General features: G+C 37.1%; 1 protein-coding gene across 4 annotated transcripts; it reads left to right on the top strand.

The window, feature by feature from the left end:
• Positions 1-1,312: 1,312 nt before the first annotated feature.
• Positions 1,313-20,903, top strand: LOC128167642 (uncharacterized). 4 transcript variants are annotated; one of them, XM_052833465.1, is made up of 3 exons: positions 1,313-1,448; positions 17,598-17,787; positions 19,882-20,903. In XM_052833465.1, the coding sequence occupies exons 2-3, from the start codon at positions 17,611-17,613 to the stop codon at positions 20,755-20,757; spliced, it is 1,053 nt and encodes a 350-aa protein (XP_052689425.1). In that variant the 5' UTR covers positions 1,313-1,448; positions 17,598-17,610; the 3' UTR covers positions 20,758-20,903. The 4 variants fall into 4 exon arrangements, with proteins under 4 accessions (XP_052689425.1, XP_052689427.1, XP_052689424.1 ...); XM_052833467.1 differs by lacking the exon at positions 1,313-1,448 and adding an exon at positions 15,720-16,015; XM_052833464.1 differs by lacking the exon at positions 1,313-1,448 and adding an exon at positions 15,728-16,292.
• Positions 20,904-21,944: the final 1,041 nt, after the last annotated feature.

A 21,944-nucleotide genomic window follows, 5' to 3' on the forward strand; every position in this document is an offset into this window, starting at 1 on the left:
AGAGTTATCTCCCTTGACAAAAATGTAAACAAAGGGAACTAATTCATTTGTTTGTGTTAAATGGAGTAACTGTGCAGTGATTCTACTTTCTAATGATTTTAAGGTAACCATAATGTATTTAATGTGGTGTTTTGTTTGCTATATAATGTATAAGATCATGTAGATATGTCATCTATACTTAGCATAAAAAGTGTACATTTCATGACGGATTACAATTTTATGACTCTTGTTAATTTAATCCGATTTTCCTCTGTTAAAAACATAAGCAGACGATTGTTTTTATTAAGAATAAATAAAAAAAACCAAGGAAAGTCCATGCATTTAGTTTTCCTCAAATATATAAGGGAGTATAGAAGAAGACTTTTGAAAATTTGGTTGTTTTTATTTTTGCATATTTGGCCCCGCCTGTGGCGCCCTTGGGGTGGTAGAGCCACAAATTTCACAATTTAGATTTCTCTTACCATAGCTCGATGCTTCACACTCAAATTGATTACAAGTAGCCTTGCAGTTTTCAAGAAGAAGTTAAACATGTAAAATTGTTAACGCAAAACTCACGACGACGGACAAAGACCACTAGCAATAGGTCATCTGAGTGACTCAGGTGACCTATGAAATAAAAAAAAAATCGTCAGCAAGATTTGAACCCGAAACACATCATGTCTATACAGAACGAAACCAGTGAGTCATGGGAGAATTGTTTATATGTAATATAAAGTAGTATTTAAAACAGCATTGTCATGTCTCTTGACTTTATTTATTATCTTGTACTTGCACTTCATAAGATTAATTAACACCAAAAACAATATTCATATTTTGCAATTTTCGTTCTTGCATTATAGAAAGTCACTCTCACACAATCTGCAATATTCAGCATTGACCATATCTGAAAACTTCTGAAGTTTTCAAAAAAATCTAATGAAACAAATAGCAAGTAACGTTTCATGTGTAAAATTATTATAAGTCAAGTGAGTATAAAGATGATTTAAAGCTCTTTATTAGAAAATTGAATTACATGTCTTCGCTATTCCTTTTATTATTAACAATACCCTGCGTTTGGATTTTTTATCATTTTGAAATCCTTTAACATGCATGACTTTCATGTGAGAGTAGAAATCCTAGCTAGGATATTTCATATCTTTCTGTGCTACATGAAATATATACATTCACACTCAGAATGATGAGTAATTATCCATCTTGTCCATTAAAATGCTGGCTTTGACATATGTTGATGGATGGTATAAGCCTGGACGTTTCGCTGTCTGTAGTGACCACAGTTCCACTTGAGAAACGCTTAAGACGTGTAACACTAGCATGTGCATGCTTTACTTTGCGAAAAAAGAGAAAATCATATGCATAATGCACATTTGACATAAACATATTCATCTTTGGTGTGACCACATGTGGTAAATTCTGCTGAACCGGAAAAGAAATGGACATGTTTTTAAAATGTATGTATTTTTATTTTATTCAGTACATGATTAATATGCATAAACCAACAAAAAGATTAAATTTGTTTTTGTTTAAGAAAGTACATGTTTAATATAATACTTTCGTTTGTGGTTTAGGATATTTCAGAAAAAATACACATACCCCAAATCTCTCTCTCTCTCTCTCTCTCTCTCTCTCTCTCTCTCTCTCTCTCTCTCTCTCTCTCCAATTATCAATTATCAGTTATGATAGTTGACGTATTTCAATATCTTACTTTTGCCTAAGAAATAGCATATATCAAAGGCGATCAAGAGTACTGTACTTTCTGACATATATTATTTTTCAAATAATATCTGCAATATGACTACTTTATATTTTAGTACGTATAATTATTATTTGTCGGGTTTGCGGTTAAATCCGCCTTGAAAAGATAATGAACATATGATAATAGCCGGCTCATAATGAATCATGCACTGCTAAACAAGACAGTCTTTAAAAAGTCATGGAATGTTTATGAACGTTTGCGGACATATTGATTAAAACTGGTTAGACGATGATTCAGTTTTACCTGTAGCTGTGTAAAAGAAAATACTCAGTATATGTAAATACACAAATACAACTCCGCCCTGTCCGGAACAGTTTACAGATGCATTTTTTCTTTCTATGATACTTATTGAATATCATTTCATTAATGATTCCATGCATTTTCCTCCATGAACTTGCTCTGATATTAAAACTACTCATTAACCCATAGATTTTTTTTATTGTCACTAATTGAAAATCCTATTCGACACTTACGTAAATTTATAGAACTTTTCACACTCAGTAAATGTTTACAGATAAGTATATATTTCAAAATAGTTTGACGATAAAGAGAAACATAAATTATATATCGTGTTTGGGTGAATATCAGAGTTGAAAAAACAACAACACAAGGGCTGATTTCATTAGACAAATCTCCGTTGAAATAAAAGCAATTCATGATCAACTTGTCAAATTATTGACAATTGCATACGATATCCAGGCACGTAGCATCGTTTTTGAAAGTGGGGGGGGGGGCCAGACCCATCCAAAAAATCTTGACAAGCAAAAAAAAAAAAAAATTAAAAAAAAAAAAAAAAAAATTTCCCAAAATCTTCAAAATCCTAATCCGTGGGGGGGGGGGGGGGGGGGGGGGGGGGGGTTAGACTCAACTATACTTTCAAATTCTTCCCTACCAAAACATTTCTCCTTCCAAATCATGAAATTCCTAATCCGTGGGGGGGGGGGGGGGGGGGGATTTGACAACTCATTTCCTAATTTTCATATCAATTTTTTAGTAACTTCCAAAAAAAGTGGGGGGGGCCAACTCCATTATAATTAATTTTTTAATATGTAAATTTTAAACAAATTCTTGCGGCGAGAAAAAGTGGGGGGGGGGGGGGGCCAGGCCCCCCCCCCCCTGGCCCCCCCCTGATGCTACGTGCCTGATATCAATATTACTGGCGTTTTATTTGTTTGTTGTTGATTGATGTTAATACCGAAGACAATCAAAGTACTGAAGTAATGACGGGAGTTGATTTTATCGATTATCATATATTTTAAAATCAACTTATCTTGCGTAGCAATTAGTTTCTAGTCTGTATTTAAATTACGCACTTTTTTATAATATGAATTTTAATTAGACTTTTCAGACAAGAATTTAGAGAAACCCCATATGAATCATGTTGTGTAATATTCAAAGAAGATTTCAAACTTTGTATTAGTAATCGAAACAATTCTAAAAATTGTATGGATCCAAGCACTATTGATATTGAACTCCAGTCTCGTTCAACCAGACGTTCGGCTGTCTCCGTTAAACTCCGACAAGCAAGAGAGCCTCTCTGTTTGTCGGAGATTTACGGAGACAGCCGAGCGTCTGGTTGAACGAGACGCAGGAGGATAAAACGTACGCTCAACTAGGACCCCAGGTCACCTGCTTATTCACAACTACCAATTCTGTGCACTCCGCTACAAAATGTAGTGCATTACAACCGCAGAGTGAAAGTAGAAGAACTAGTACCACTACTTAGCCTTTAGAAATGATATACAACAGGCAGAAATGTATTTTTTTTTAAAAGAATAACCTTCTAAGTATTGGAAATACACTATAGAGGATAAAAATGTCAACATAGACTGTTATTTGAAAGATATATGATATACGTTATATAGACATAAGGTGACCTGTGGTCCCCCTAAGGATAAATTAAATGTAACACAAAATCCTCCTCATTAAAATAACAAAGTACTTCACCTTCTTACTCTGTATACGTAGGTGTAGCCTGTAGAAAGATGTAGTTTTGCCCCCCCCCCCCCCCTCCCCCCAGCCACCAACCCATAGACTTTTTACTGATACTTTAATATAAAGGTAAAATGATTTGATAATGAATTACATTAGATGTAACTGGTTTCCGTAATGGATGCATGCCAACACAGGTTTGTATAAAAAATATCTGACATTTTCGAGCCCGTTAGTGATGAGAACTGTGTGATAGTTTTTTTTCATACAGAGCTGTTTTCGGCATACATCGTACTTAAAACACTGCTATTGAATTTCATTGTTGATTTACCTGAGACAGTCTGATTTTGAAGGATATCAGTACTGTAACCACGAGTCACGGTCTTATTTTAAGAAGCTCACTAAAATTAGTCTGCTGCAACAAAGGAATGACATCAAATTTGTGTTCTAACTAAAGTTCCCCTGTCTACAGGTGTTGCATGAGGGTTGGAGTTCACCACTCCCCGCTCCACCTACCACTTCCCTGGACTGGATTGATTTTTACTCATCAAATTAAAAAAAATATATTTGAATTGCAAAAATAAACATAGTTAATGCGGACCTACTGTGAAATGCATCTGAGAAAAAAATGAAGACGAGCAAATCGTCACCTCTTTAACCCCCCCCCCCCTAACTTCCTTTGACGACAAAAAATAAGGAATAAATGTGATCGAAACGTGTACCGTTTTTGCTTATTTATAAAATAAAAGTCTGAACTTTTTTGTTCAGTAGATCAGAGTATAATTTTTCACACACCACATTTTTAACCTGTTGTCTCCTTATAAGTTATGCAATCTCTGGTCTCCCCAATGATGTACAATATATGGCGAACTCTGGTTTACGTATTTATTATCATCTTTATGTGACACCTGTTCCCTCTAACAATTATGTTCTTCCTAATAAACAATATAAATAAAGTGCATGATTTTCGTCTTTTAAAAAGACATAAGACAACCTCTGGTATCCGTATTGATTTTCTAAATATTACATTGATTTAGAAGCTAAGGTGACCTCTGGTCTCCTAATAGACATTGGTGTCTTTACAGTGGATGAATTCTGCACGGTAATTCTCCATCTTGTAAAAGAAGGCGGCATCTGGTCTTTGTATTGATGAACAATTTACTACAATAATTTAGGTCTAATGGTGACCTCTCATCTCCTTATTGATAATTCATAAAATTTTATCCCTAGTCTCTCTACCGTGGATTACTTTGGTCTCTCTACAGTGGATTACTTTTGTATCTCCACCTTATAAAATGAAATAAGGTGACCTCTGATCTCAATTAACAAAATTATTACGACACATATCCAAGACCTAAAACGAACTCTGGTTTACCTACAATAGATGATATTTTATGATTCTTCATCTTGTAAAATAACATTAACGGATCTCTGATCACCGTATTAATTTACAGAATTAATAATTACTACATCAATTTAGATCATAAGGTGACCTATGGTCTCCTTTTGGATATTTCACCTAAGGTGACCCTTGGGTCCCCTACAGTAGATGACTTTTTTGAATCTCCATCTTGTAAAATGACATTAAGTGACCTCTGGTCTTCGTTATTAGTTAACAAAAATATAACGACATAGATCGAATACCAAAGGTGACCTTTGGTTTTCCTTCAGTGGATGGCTTGTTGGGAATCTCCATCTTTTAAAATGACATTATCTGACCTCTGGTTAACGTATTAATCTTTGAATTAAATCTAAACCTTTTTGAAGCTAAGGTGACCTCTAAATTCCTTTTAGATAGTCCTCTTATAATTACCACTTGGTTTCTCTACAGTAAATGACTTCAGGTAAATGTCTATCTTGGAAAAGAAGGTGACATCTGGTGTTCGTATTTATCACCAAACTATTACATTGATTTAGGACATATCGGGACCTATCATCTTGAAATTCCATTCAAGCTGACCCATGATCTAACAAATGGATGACATCTAGTGAGTATACATCTTGTTTAATGACATTTGGGGACCTCTGGTCTCCTATTGATAAACAAAATTATTGCTACATTGTTGTAGGACATAAGGGGACCTCAGGGCTCCTCATGGATATTTTACTAAATGTGACCTCTGCTCTCCCTACAGTAAATGACTTATTTGAATCTACATCTTGTAATATGACATTAGGTGACCCCTGATTTCCGTTATTAATGGACAAAATTATAACGACAGACATCGCTTTCCAAAGGTGACCTTTAGTGGATGGCTTCTAGGGATATCCATCTTGTTATGACATAAGCTGATCGTTTCTATATTAAAATTATTTTATTGATGAAGGACCTGAGGTGACATCTGGTCTCCTTGTGCATATTTTCACTTCAGGTGACCCCTGATCTCCCTACCATGGCCGAGTACCTATCATGTAAATGACATAAGGTGACCTCTGGTCTCCCTTTAGATAAGGAAAATGATCAATAGAGGACATGAAATGACCTCTGGTCTCCTTATGGGTGTTTCTGTAAATGACACGTTGACATCTGGACTTCATGTCATTTTAAGAAATTTAAAACTACATTGTCTTTAGACCTAGGTTGACGTCTGGTAACCTTTAAGATATTCACTTAGGGTGATCCCTGGTCTTCCCACTGTAGATGGTTTTGGTAAATCTTTACCTTGTATATTGATATTTTGTTAAAACTCAGGTCTCCATATTGAATCAAAGAATTGCAACGTCAATCTAAAACTATTGGTGACCTCTGGTCCGCATATCGATTTTTTACTTAAGGTGACCCCTGGTCACCCTACCGTGAATAACCTTAGTGAATCTCCATCTTGTAAAATCATCTGAGGTAACACCAGGTAGTCAAAGAATGGATAAAGACTGATTAATCTCCATCTGCAAGATGCATCTGCCGACCTCCAGTTTCCGTATTGATTTACAAAATCACTACGACATTTGAGTAGGAAATACATGTAAGGAGGTGACTTCTCTTTCTCTCATGATATTTCAATTACTACAGTGGATGACCGGTAGCTCTCAATCCTGTAAAATGACATTAGGGGACCCCTAGTCACCCTACAGTGGATGACCGGTGACTCTCCATCGTGTAAAATGACATAAGGTGACCCCTGGGCACCCTTCAGTGGATGACTGGTGACTCTCTATCCTGTAAAACGACATAAGGTGACCCCTGGTCATCCTACAGTAAATGACCGGTGACTCTCAATATTGTAAAATGACATACGGGGACCCCTGGTCACCATACAAAGGATGACCGGTGACTCTGCATCGTGTTAAATGACATACGGAGACCCCTTGTCACCCTGCAGTGGATGACCGTTGACTCTCCATTGTGTAAAATGACATAAGGTGACCACTGGTCACCCTGCAGTGGACGGCCGGTGAATCTCCAAATTGTAAAATGACATAAAGTGACTCCTGGCCACCCTGCAGAGGATAACCGATGCCTCTCCATTGTGTAAAATAATAAAAGGTGACCCCTGGTCATCCTACAGTGAATGACCGGTGACTGTCCATCGTGTAAAATGATATACGGGGACCCCTGGTCGTCACCCTACAGAGGATGACCGGTGACTCTCCAAAATGATATAAGGTGACCTATGAGCACCCTACTGTGGATTACTGGTGACTCACCATCATGTTATATGACATAAGGTGAGAGTCACCGGTCATCTACTCTAGGGTGACCATGGGTCACCTTATGTCACTTTACAGGATAGCGAGTCATTAATTAGTCATCCACTGAAGGGTGTCCACGGGTCACCTTATGTCATTTTGCACAATGGAAAGTTACCGGTTTCCACAGTAGGGTGACCAGGGATCACCTTAAGTCATTTTACACTATGGGGAGTTAGCGGTCTTCCACAGTAGGGTGACCAGGGGGTCACCTTAACATAAATATCATGAGAGAAAGAGAATTCGCCTCCTTACCTGTATTTCCCACACAAATGTCGTTATGATTATGTGAACCTTATGTTATTTTACACGATGGAGAGTGACCGGTCATCCATTGTAGAGTGACAAGGGGTCCCCGTATGTCATTTCAAAATAAAGAGAGTCACCGGTCATTTACTGTAGGGTGACCAGAGGTAACCTTATGTCATTTTACAGAATGGGGAGTCACCAGTCATCCATTGAAGGGTACCCACGGGTCACCTTATGTTATTTTGCACAATGGAGAGTTACCATATATCATTTTACACAATGGAGAGTCACTCACTGGTCAACCACTGTAGGGTGACCAGGGGTCCCCGTATGTCATTTTACACAATGAATAATTGAAATATGCCTAGGGGGACCAGAGGTAACCTAAGTTTTTTTATCACTGTTGTATTAATTATTTATATCATTACGGAGATCTCGGCTCACCTTATGTCATATAACAGGATGGAGAGTCACCAGTAATCCACTGCAGGGTGCCCACAGGTCACCTTATATCATTTTACACAATGGAGAGTCACCGGTCAACCACTGTAGGGTGACCTGGGGTCCCCGTATGTCATTTTACACAATGAATAATTGAAATATGCCTAGGGGGACCAGAGGTAACCTATGTTGTTTTATTCACTGTTGTATTTATTCTTTATATGAATACTGAGATCTCAGGTCATCTTATGTCATATTACAGGATGGAGAGTCACCAGTTATCCACTGCAGGGTGCCCACAGGTCACCTTATATCATTTTACACAATGGAGAGTCACCGGTCAACCACTGTAGGGTGACTAGGGGTCCCCGTATGTCATTTTACACAATGAATAATTGAAATATGGCTAGGGGGACCAGAGGTAACCTAAGTTGTTTTTTTCGCTGTCGTATAATTCTTTATATCAATACGGAGATCTCGGGTCATCTTATGCCATATTACTGCATGATTGAGAGTCACCAGTAATCAACTGCAGGGTGCCCACATGTCACCTTATATCATTTTACACAATGGAGAGTCACTCACCGGTCAACCACTGTAGGGTGACCAGGGGTCCCCGTATGTCATTTTACACAATGAATAAATGAAATATGGCTAGGGGGACCAGAGGTAACCTAAGTTGTTTTTTTCACTGTCGTATTATTCTTTATATCAATACGGAGATCTCGGGTCACCTTATGCCAAATTACTGGATTGAGAGTCACCAGTAATCCACTGCAGGGTGCCCACAGGTCACCTTATATCATTTTACACAATGGAGAATCACCGGTCAACCACTGTAGGGTGACCTGGGGTCCCCGTATGTCATTTTACACAATGAATAATTGAAATATGCCTAGGGGGACCAGAGGTAACCTACGGTTTTTTTATCACTGTTGTATTAATTCTTTATATCAATACGGAGATCTCGGGTCATCTTATGTCATATAACAGGATGTAAAGTCACCAGTAATCCACTGCAGGGTGCCCACAGGTCACCTTATATCATTTTGGAGAGTCACCGGTCATCCACTGTAGAATGAGCAGGGGTCACCTTATCATTTTACACGATGGACAGTCACCGCCCAACTACTGTAGGTGACCAGGGGTCCCCGTATGTCATTTTACACAATGGAGTGTCACCGGTCATCCACTGTAGGGTGACCAGGGGTCACCTTATATCCTTTAACACGTTGGAGAGTCACCGGTCATCCACTGCAGAGTTACCAGGGGTCCCCGTATGTCATTTTACACGGTTGAGAGTCACCGGTAATTCACTGTAGGGTGACCAGGGGTCATCTTATATCATTTTACACAATGAAGTGTCACCGGTCACCCTCTGTAGTGTGACCAGGAGTAACCTTATATCAGTTTACACGATGAAGAGTCACCGTTCATCCTTTGTAAGGTGACCAGGGGTCCACGTATGTCATTTTACATGATGGAGAGTCACCGGCCATTCACTGTAGGATGACCAGGGGTCACCTTATATTATTTTACACGATGGAGAGTTATCGGTTATCCTATACAGTGTGGCCAGGAGTCACTTCATGTCATTTTACAATTTGGAGAGTCACCGGTAGTCCACTGCAGGGTGACCAGTTGTCACCTTATGTCATTTTACACAATGAACAGTCAACGGTCGTCCACTGCAGGGTGACCAAGGGTCTCCGTATGTCATTTAACACGATGCAGAGTCACCGGTCGTCCTTTGTAGGGTGACCAGGGGTCCCCGTATGTCATTTTGCATGATGGAGAGTCACCAGTCATCCACTGAAGGGTGCCCACGTGCCCCCATATGTAATTTCACACAATTGAGAGTCACCGGTCATCCACTGCAGGGAGACCAGGTGTCACCTTATGTCATTTTACACGATGGAGAAACACTGGTCATCCACTGTAGGGTGACCAGGGGTCACCTTATGTCATTGTACACGATAGAGAGTCACCGGTCATCCTCTGTAGGGTGACCAGTTGTCACCTTATATCATTTTACGCCATGGAGTGTCATCGGTCATCCTCTTGAGGATGATCAGTGACTCTCCATTGTGTAAATTGACATACGGGGACCCCTGTTCACCCTACAGTGGTTGACCGTTGACTCTCCATTGTGTATAATGTTATAAGATGACATGTGGGCACCCTGCAGTGGATTACTGTTGACTCTCCATCCTGTTATATGACATAAGGTGACCCGAGGTTTCCGTATTGATATAAAGAATTAATACAACAGCGTAGTAAAAAAACGTAGGTTACCTCTGGTCCCCCTAGGCATATTTCAATTATTTATTGTGTAAAACGACATACGGGGACCCCTGGTCACCCTACAGCGGAGGACCAGTGAGTGACTCTCCATTGTGTAAAATGATATAAGGTGACCTGTGGGCACCCTGCAGTGGATAACTGGTGACTCGCCATCCTGTAATATGACATAAGATGACCTGAGATCTCCGTTTTGAGATAAAGAATTAATACAACAGTGAATAAAATAACCTAGGTTACCTCTGGTCCCCCTAGGCATATTTCAATTAAAGGGGGATGGTCACGATTTTCGTCAAATTCTATTTTTCTATATTTATTTTTTAGAATGCTTTAGACATGCATTACCAATGATCAAATAAATTTGAGAGTCATTCGTGGAGTTGAAAGCAAGATACAGAGCTGAGAATTCTTTGTAATGTAAACAACGCCCGTGCCCAGTTTTTGTTTACATAGGTTCAATATACGAGTAAAAAAAAATTGTAAACCTGATTTGTCTATCTTTTAATTTATATTTTAAGCATAAATAAACATTTTCATTTCATTGATTTAGGACCTTAGGTGACGTTGGCTTTCCTTACTGAAGTTCCACTTATGGTTAAGGTAGTCTCCTACAGTGGCGAACTTTTAGTGATTATCCATCTTTAAAAATGGCATTTGGTGAACTTGGTCTTCCAATATATTACCAAAATTATAACAACACTTGATTCAGGACCTAAGGTGATCTCTATTGATATTGTATTTATAATGATCCCTTGTTTCTCTACAGTGAATGGCTTCTGGTGAATCTGTATCCTTAAAAATCTAAAAAGGTGACCTTAGGCACGTAGCATCGTTTTTTAAAGTGGGGGGGGGGGGGGGGCAGACTCATCCAAAAAATCTTCAAAAATCGTGACAAGCAAAAAAAAAAAATCCCCCAAAGTCTTCAAAATCCTAATCCGTGGGGGACTGGGGGGAAGCCCCCCCCCCCCCCCCCTCCCGATGCTACGTGCTTGGGCCTCTAATTTCCCTATAGATTAATAGAATTCATAGGTCCTAATATAATATGACCTCCAGGCATATTATGAATATTTCACTTAACGTGACACCTGCTCTATTGATTACCAAAATTATTTTTCTCTCTTCATATATAGGACCTAAGGTAACCTCTGGTCTCAAACGAACATTCCACTAAATTTAACCCCCTGTCTCTCTAAAATGACTGACTTCCAGTAAATATTAATCTTGTAAATTGTCATAAGATAACCGGATGATATCTCCCCATTGATATTACACATAAGGTGACCCCTGGTCTCCCTACAGTGGATCACTTCTGATGAATCTCAATATTGTAAAACTGACACTAGGCAGATGTTAGGTAACTTTTGTAACCGTATTGATTAACAAAATGATTACGACATTGTTTTAGGACGTAAGGTGACCTGTGGTCTCCCTATGGATATAGAAAAAAAGAAAGTAGATTTACATTCTTATCTTCACTTGTAAAAGAGTTCCATAAGTGCTCATTAATACACTCATTTTGGAGAACTATTTTCGGGGACCCAAGGTCCTAGTTGAGCGTACGTTTTATCCTTCTGCGAACGAGACAGGGTAATCGTGTTCAAAAATCCAGACCTGTAAAATTGTAAATCCGAATATGCAATTGTGTTGATGTGTGAGCCTGAGCATGAATATGTGTAATTCTGATCGTGTAACCTATAAAACTCGGGCATAAACACGTGTAAGATTTGACTCAGTTCCTTCGCATGATGCACATTTTGCAACTTTATTGTTTACATTAGTTGATTAAACCTTCAACTTTGCACACTTTCAATCCGTAGTTTCTGCGTTTGTAACTTCAGGCTCGGCAATAGCACATCTGACATGATACAAATTGACAAATGTAAAGTCTACAAGCTTGTCGAATTTTGACATGACCTTATATGGAAACAATGACGTCACTGATAGAAAAAGGCTAGCTGCAGGTAAAGGCATGCCGTAATCGCCGGAATAGGGACGGAATAAATAAAAAAAAAAATGAGGTAAGCCTATAATCATATTATCTCTGGATAACAACATTTCATAGAGTATTATTTTTCGGAAAATTAAATTATGAGATTGGTGTACATTTTATCAAGAGATAAAGAATTCGATCGGCTTCAGATATCCTCATAGAACTGAAAAAATTACATTTAATGACCTTGTTTGAATACACGTGTATAAAGATATATACGCATTTTTATTAATAGGCGTCTGAACCGGGAGGGGGGGGGGCTAGGGGGGGACTTAGCCCCCCCCCCCCCCCTTTTTTTTTGCCAAGTTAGACCTAACCATTAGGAACATAGCAACATAGAGGATTCAACCCCCCCCCCTACTTTTTCCTCGCAACAAACAAAATTGTTCCTTAAAAGACCTTAAAGAGAATGAAATATTAATAGTGATATTGAAAATTAGAGTCATAGTAGGTATACTAGCACCCCCCCCCCCACCACCACCACCACGGATTAGGAATTTCATGATTTCGGGGGGGGGGGGGGGGGGGGGAAATTGGGCAGGTAAGATTGGAGTTATTGGTATACCCTTCCCCACGGATTAGAAAATTCATGATTATGGGAATTCTTGTCAATATTTTTCATGATTAGTTTAGCCCCCCCCCCTTTAATTTGCTTCCGACGCCACTGTTATTAGAGTACATGCAACAAATTGTTAAAGTATAGGCCTCGGCTGAATTAAGAAAATATCTCCAAATGCATCCTTATCGCTACCACAAAGTTGTGACAAGACCCCCCCCCACCCCACCCCACGCGAAAAATTACACGGGATCCGTCAGCTGAGTTGCAAAGTTATCGATAAGAAAAACAAACTATTTAAATACATTGGTTTTGAGATTGTGATTACCCGGTATATGAGACATAAGAAGCGACATCCTCTTAAAAAAATGAATAAAAATTCCAAAGATAAGGTTAACTGTCGTGAAATTAAAATGTGTATAAATTATTTTAAGAAATGTTTCTTTGCATTGTCGGCAATATATAGGAAAAAAAGCCTATCATGCAGGTAAAAATTGACATTTCTTAAAAATTATTTTAAGCAATTATTACGGGATTGAGTATGACGTCCTGAATGTCGGTTCAATACAGACTCTTTTTGTGAAGTTGGCTGATAAAAATCTTCTGGAGAGCTAGTATAATACAGCTTTACAGCCACTTGTGAACTAGCTGCAGGTCTGTAGCCCCCTGTCTAAAAATACAGAAGGAAGATCTTTGAGCTACAGTGCCTCCCATAGTAAAACTTCAATTTACGGCGCACAAAAAATATGCGCTAGTTTTTTTTTATTATTATTGAAGATTGTGTTATTATTTATCTTTCACTTACACAACAACAAAAAGTATAAATACATGTAAAGTCCGCGAAAAATTACCAAATCCTTGCAGGTCGTTTATTCTAACTAATTCAGAAAAATAACAAGAGTAAAAATGGGGTACTCTATATGCAATGCTTTTGCCCAAAAATGACTAAGTTCAACAGCTGATATTTTTTATAAATTATCAGAAATCAAAATCCTAGCAATTTGCATACTTCTTATATATATGCATAAATGATCTGCAAAAGAACAACTTCCTATCTTGAAAACTGTTCGAGGAGATATCGGTACAATAAGGGTACCTTTTTGACAGCCATTCGCCCGTCTGCAATTTTTACTATTTCAATAATCGGAAACCCGGTTAAAAATTCACTCTCAAAAGTCTTAGAATTCAGAAGCAATGGAGTTACATGGGACCTCACGGCGGTCTTCGAACCCCATGCCGCTCAAAATATATTTACCCCCTTAGGAAATTTCTTGATCCGTCTCATTTCTAGAAAAGAGTACGCATTTACTTATATTCCAGTTTAAATTACATGTCAATTTTTTTAGAGATATAAGATATGAGGCATTTCCTTTTATAATACCATGAAAATTATAAAACGGAAATTAGCGCATTCGTCACATCGGCAACGATTTTTTTTCTACATGAACCTCTTCCTGTTTGGTCCAGTTTCAATCATACCTTAATTTTTTTTTCTAAAAATAATACCGGTGTTTTCGATAGAAAAGGTGTCGTTCATTAAACGCTTATTGCAACAGTTTAGCTGAATATTATGTTTATTTTTCGTTCATTCCGGTCCGGCGGTTACGGCATGCCTTTTCCCGCAGCAAGGCAGTTGCCATATAAGGTCATGTCAAAATTCGACAAACTTGTAGACTTTACATTTGTCAATTTGTATCATGTCAGATGTGCTATTGCCGAGCCTGAAGTTACAAACGCAGAAACTACGGATTGAAAGTGTGCAAAGTTGAAGGTTTAATTAACTAATGTAAACAATAAAGTTGCAAAATGTGCATCATGCGAAGGAACTGAGTCAAATCTTACACGTGTTTATGCCCGAGTATACACGATTGCATATTCGGATTTACAAGTTTACATGTCTGGATTTTTGAACACGATTACCCTCCATACATTAAACTCTGGCGTAGGAATACACGAGACTACATAAATATCTAAATTGGTCGTATTATATAACATCTTACTATTTTCAAAGTGTTTATAGATAAGTTTCCTTGAAAAACAATGCTTCAGCAAAAATTACGTCGAATTTTTCTATTCTATTAAAGAACTAAGACTTGTCAGCGGTGATGATTTGTGCTTAGGTCCAAACACTGTTTCACTTTCGGTTTGCCAGAGTGACTGCATAGGAGAGTTGATTAAAATCAACTCCCAAAAATGCCTAATATGATCCCTTTGGTGCCATTCAACATGAGAGAAATGTTCTAAATCTTTCTTCTTTTTTTTTTTACTTTTTACTCCCCGTCGTGGTAAATAAATGTGGTTTAATAGGCAAAGGAGTATTTATGATAAATATATGGAAATAGTAACACAATATACATAGATAGTGAGACAAAGTTTAAGGACTATGTGATTTTCTTTATTTAAAAAGAATATGGATTCATTCTTTGACTTTAACTTGGAATTTATACGGTCGAAATTCCCAGGAGCTTTGTTTGATCACGTACCGACATTTCTTTGCTGACACTGTTTTTTTTTGGGGGGGGGGGGGTGAATAAATAATTGTACGTTAAATTAAAGTTATTGACCACCCCTGGCAAACATAAGTACTCCTCGAAAAAAAAAAATCCGGATATGCACATGTTTTCCTATCACTTTAAACACTGTCCCTCACAAAAAGTGGGGAATATAGGGAGGGCAGTTAGAATTGTTCAAAATTCGTTATCCTTCGTCAACTAAAAAGATATGTTCTGAAGAAAAAAGTCTGCATATTAATATGCTTGAATGTCAAATACATGTAGTAGTACTGCGCATACCGTCAAGTAAACTGTATGACCCCAGGTCCTGAATACCTGTCACAGGTAGAAAGAACATATCCACGTACATTATCACCATTTGATATTCATAGCTAATTAGCAGGTTCACCCAGACAAGCCCTTCATAGTGTAGGAGATATTTTTACAGAAGAAATCGTTACGATAAACAGTTTTCTTGGGCCGAGACAATCCCTCAGTGACTTAGTCAGAATAGCTTGATCGCCATGCAACACTCTACGCTGTTATATAATGCAACAGCATTTACAGTCTCTGTCATATAGAAGGCAGCGAACAGGCGAAAGAAACAACTTGCGGTGAATTTTAAGTAGCTTTTAAGATTGATAGTTACATAAATTTAGATCTCGAGAGCAGTCAAACAATGAGACAATGATGTGAATATTGTGTGCGGAAGTTTTAATGATTGGTTACGTGGATTCATACAGAGATGGCTGGTCAAAGAATATTTCCTGCGTTGTCTTTTTGAATAACAAAATATGTGTTCATGATCGGGAATTACTGAGGAATTATACTTAGGACAGTTGATGTTACCATTGAAAACGAGTATTTTACTTGTATGTACAGTATACCTTGGTAGGTAATTCATCATCAGGTGAAACTTCCAATAGCATGTTTTTATATTGATCATATATGATGCAAGTCAGTAATGTTGTCTTTATTTTAATTTTTTGGGGGGTCTGTTTAATATCCAATGTAGTCTGAATAAGTGTACAAGACTGGTCATGGCCGGGTTCCCGATGATGTACGAAAATGGATTACTAAAGCTCGCTAAATGATTACAAAAAGCCACACTGTAAATCATTCAAACAGGTCCAGTTTATTCTGTATAATTAGTGATTATGTATTTTCTCTGAATTCTATTTCTGCCATCAGAAAATCGGACAAAAATCTACCTCAATTGTCATTGTAACGTACAATATTTGTTTTTCTAATCTATACTTTAATTGCTACCAACAGCTAGGATTTTAAAACTTTGATTCTAAATGCAACAAGATTTAATTAAACTTCCTTATAATTCAGGGTTGTCTCTAAGACCCAGGAAGCTGGGAATTCCCCCGCCTATAATGACATAATATGGTATGGCGGTCGCCCGCTTGGACACGTGGGTTCTCTCCGGGTACTCCGGCGTCTTCCCACACCAAATGACCCCCTTGCGCTAACATCCATGCCAACGAGAGATATTAATATAAGTTGTAGAACTTGCTTATCAATCATTGTAAAATAAAAAAAAGTTCAGTTCAGTTCAATGACATAATTAACCCAGCTATTATTGCATTTCAAACACATTAATCTGCTATGAGCTATAGACCTCCAGACCCCCTTCTACCTTTTTTATTCCTTCCTTCTACTTCAGTTTTTAGAGACAATTAACCCTGTAATTATGTCGATACATGTACAATTTATACAAAAAAAACAGAAAATATGAAGATCATTCAAAAAGTACACTGATCCATCTCAAGAGTACCTAATCCAAACATCAGTATAATCTGTCTAATAGTCAGGAATTTATAATTATAGTATTTTAGGAATTTACATTTAAGTACATATACATGTATATACATGTGTAGTATACTTATATTAAGTCACCATACTCTTAGGAAGTATTAATGACTGCAACTCGTACTACAACACTTCATTTAGTACTTTATTTAATATACCCATTGTTAAGGTATACAAATATGGAATTTCCTCATGTCAACATCCTGTCAGTGAGTGAAATGGGAAATAAGAGTCTAGCTACCAACTATTAAACTACAGGAAATGATGAAGTTTTTATGTCAATTATAAGTAAATATAAACATTTATGTGGCAAAGGTTCAATTCTATAATTTTTCATAGTTTTCATTTGTCTATGGATGCTTAACATTCTGGTTTTAGATTCCAAATTGTGATGGGTTTTATGAGAGGAATGTTTTTGGCTGTCACCATTGGGACTACCTGTCTGCTTGGAGTGGTGACAGGACATGGTCGGTTGATTGAACCCCCAAGTAGGTCCAGTATGTGGCGCTATGGATACAGAAATCCCCCAAATTACAATGATAACCAGTTGTACTGTGGTGGAGTACAGGTAAACAAATTTTTTTAATGATGTTGATTTGTTGACGAAAAAATTTATTATGATTATTAAATACATGTAGCTACCGGAGGTAGTAGATTTTTAGCTGAAAATGTATTTTTTAATGATGTTGATTTGGATACTAGAAGTTATGATTATTAACAGCTAGTAGATTTATAGATAAAATTAGAATCTCTTACAACAAAATATATTTTTAGGTCCCCTGGGTCACTCAGGTGACCTAGCTATTGCAATTGGTCGTCGTCCATTGTGCATTGTTCCTTTACAATTTTAACTTATTCTTGAAAACTACATGGCCAATTGGAACAATTTTTGGAGTAAAGCATCTCTATGGTAAAAGGAATCTAAATTGTGAAATTCATGCATGGCTCTATAACCACCCCCAGGGTGCCATAGTTGGGGCTATATATACAATTTTTTTTTCTTTAAAAATCTTCTTCTCTATTCCCACGCATTTGAGGAAAAAACTAAATTCATAATTATGATGTCCATGAAGCCCTCTACCACAATGGTGAAATTCATGACCCCTGGGTCAGGGGATCAGGCCCTAGGGCGGGGCCGATATAACCATATAGTGAAAATGTATTTAATATTGTGTAGATTCAAGTTTGTTCAAATCATGATCCTCTGGGTAGGGTGGAACCACACAATTTGGGGTCAGATTTTTACATAGTAATATATAGAGAAAATCTTTAAAAATATTCTTTTCAAAAACCAATTGGTCAGAGGAGCTGACAGTCTTTAGCGAAAATAACCTTTTAAGTGTAGATTCAAGCTTGTACAAAGACATAATCCCGGGGGGCTGGGTGAGACCATATTGGAGGGGCAAATTTTTGCGCAGGAAAACTTTTTCAATCACTCTCAAAAACTCAAATGTTATAATACATGTATATGGTATTAAATTTGCTTATATGCAAGCATTTTTACAGTGTGTTGATACTTAATTGTTTAAACTCAGGGGCCCCTAGACAATTGTTGGGCCTTACAGGAGGTACATAAACAGTTGTTGTAAATATTCTTAAGAACTGTAATATGCTCAATATGTGATAATAACTGTTACAAAAGGGGCTCAATGTTTTACATAAGGATATTTAGAGAAAAATTTAAAAATCTTTTTATACAGGATCTATTCTACTACATCTGTTACATCGTCCAGATATTTTGTATATGATGTACTCCGTAAAGCTGATTTTATAAATATCATAATAAATGGCTATTGTTGCTCAGCTGAGCAAATAGTGGCCAATGGGCTTCTTGTTTATAGAATAATCTAAGTTATTAATGTATTATCGTATCATATCATAGGATCGTATCATAGGATTGTTATTGAATTCAGGGTTTTATAAAATATATATATATTATGAATTAAATTTAAATCATATATCATTAAATGAAATTTTTGATCATTTGGTGTAATATCTTTATCAAATGATACCTTTGGTACCATTTTATTTTATGTTTTTTTGTATAACTTGATAATTATGATATTACCTTTATATGATTCATATATCATATATAAATATAAGTATTCAAGATTTCATGTTGTATAAAATAATATGCCAACATTTTCTTGTATGATGATATATAACATAATATAAATCATAAACTATGAATTTGATATGATTATGGTGGCTTCATTTAGGTGATACCTTGTCTCCGTGAAATGGAGTGTATAATTTTTGATTACTTATATTAACTTTACTTGATCAGATCTATAATGACTCTAATGAAAAGGCCTAAACTTCCAAGGAAGTGGATATTAAAATAAAGTAACAGAAGGTCAAAAAGTGAGATATAGGAAATATTCTTTGATGGGCATTAATTTATACATCTGTCACACACCCTGCTACACTTGTCATTGGGGAGTGAACTCCTGACCCTCAGAACTGTTCTCATCAAAGTCCTTAAGTGTAATCACACCAGTTATAAATTATCTGAAAGTCCAAGCAGAACTAAATGATTTCTTAGATATATCTGACTTCATCACTTGAAACTTGAAACACATAGCAGCACTCACAGTAAAGTTAAGGCACTTGGTGACAAATAATTGAAAATATATAATACAAAAATTATTTTCCGTTGCAGATCCAGTATGAGGTTAATAAAGGACGTTGTGGGGTGTGTGGGGACCCATTTCAGGGGCCCCTGGACAATGAGCCGGGTGGAAAGTATGCTAATGGAATCATTGTTCACTCAACAACCATTGGTGCCATTATGCCAGTGATGGTAGAAATTACAGCTTCACACAAAGGATACATGGAATTCAGACTGTGTCCAAATGATGATCCACAGAAGCGGATCTCAGAGGAGTGTTTGAATGATTTTCCTTTAACCATTATTGAGTCGAAAAGTACAAGATACCAAGTAACGACATCTGGTAAATACAAGTTAAAGCTACAGCTTCCAGATAGTGTTAAGTGCCGTGCTTGTGTTTTACAGTGGAAGTATAACACAGGGAACAGCTGGGGAGTGGATCCAACAACAAACAGGGGTTGTATAGGCTGTGGAAACCAGGAACAGTTTTATGGATGTGCAGACATTGCAATTGGTCACCCAGACATTGAACCAGGCTATTCCTTGATTACCAACCAGATGAGTAAAGGAGAACCCATCTTTAAACCTGGTGTTCCCACTCCACCTCTTGTTCCAACTGAACTGGAAACATGGGATCGACCTGCCACTCCAGATAGTGGAGAAGAGGTAGATCCAGCTATTGTTCCAAGTCAAGGTGGATCATCATCAAATGCTGTATACAAGGTGTACAAAAATTTCCTTGACTTTCAAAGCCAGTTTCCAAACAAATATGCCAGACCCTGTGTCTGTCACTCCTGTGTAGGCAAGACTTGTGTGTGTGAATGTTTCCAAGGAGACATATCTGCCTCATCTACAAATTCTCTCCAAAGTTATCTTATGCTAACTATACTTGTTTTTTCATATGTTTTGCAAAGTCTTGCACTTTGATACACTATTTTATAACATCAGTATTTGCTACAATAATAATTAATTGCTATTTATTTCTTTTCTTTATGTTGAGATTTTAGCTCACTTGAGCTGATCATGAAGGCTCATTTTAGTGAGCCTTTTTTTATTAAAATTTTTCCATTGTCTGCCGTTGTTGTCCATCATTGTAAACTTTCCACATTTTCATTTTCTTCTTCAAAACACTGGGCCAATATCAACCAACTTGGAACATAACATTATTGGGTGAAGGGGATTAAAGTTTGTTCAAATGAAGGGCCGCCCAATCTTTAAGGCAAAATATATTAAGTTATTGAAAATTTGTTGATATTTTTCAAAAAAATTCTTATCCAAAACCATTTGGCCAAAAAAGCTGTCACTTAATTGTATGGAAGCTAATTCCTCAGATAGTGTAGATCAAATTTTGTTCAAATCGTGATCCCCAAAGGTAGGGGTTACCGTGGAAGCATTCTCAGTTAGTTTAGAGTCAAGTTTGTTCAAATCTGATTTTCCCCTCTACACTAATCTACCAGAAAATGTACTGCTGTTACATGTACTAGCTATACATGTATTATATGTACAAATCCAAATATTATTATGTACAGTGTATATCTTTTAAGAGATTGTGACAACCTGTTTTATTTTTTTCTTCTCCATTTTTACTTTACCAGGGACAGCTTATGATTAAAAATTTACTTGTAAATGTAAACCATTTTTCTTAAAATATTACGAAAAATGTTACTATAAAGGTGACCAGGCCTTTGGATTATTAAACTGGTAGGGGGGTTTTCTGGACACTTATACTGATATCACCCTACGTAACTAGCAGAGAAATGTATGGTACTGCTGTTAGCCTGTTACCTATAATACTACCTACTAGTATATATTTATGTACAAATCTAAATATATGTATGATATTTATATATATTTTTGATGTAACAACCCAGGTTTTTTTCAATCTTTACTGTATCATTGGCATACTTAGCCAGTAACATCGCATAACCGGAAATTTACTTGTAAATTCTTGATACTAGGGGTATGGTGGAGGCTTAATTGGGGGGGGGGGGGGTCATTTTTGCAAAGGAATTTATAAGGGAAAATCTTTAAATTCTTCTTAAAAAGACTGAGACTTGTGTGGAATCGTCCTCAGGTAGTGCATGTAGATTCAAGATGACCAAATCATCTCTGGT

This window comes from Crassostrea angulata, chromosome 10 (genome assembly GCF_025612915.1).
Source record: "Crassostrea angulata isolate pt1a10 chromosome 10, ASM2561291v2, whole genome shotgun sequence".
Taxonomy (NCBI): Eukaryota; Metazoa; Mollusca; class Bivalvia; order Ostreida; family Ostreidae; genus Magallana; species Magallana angulata.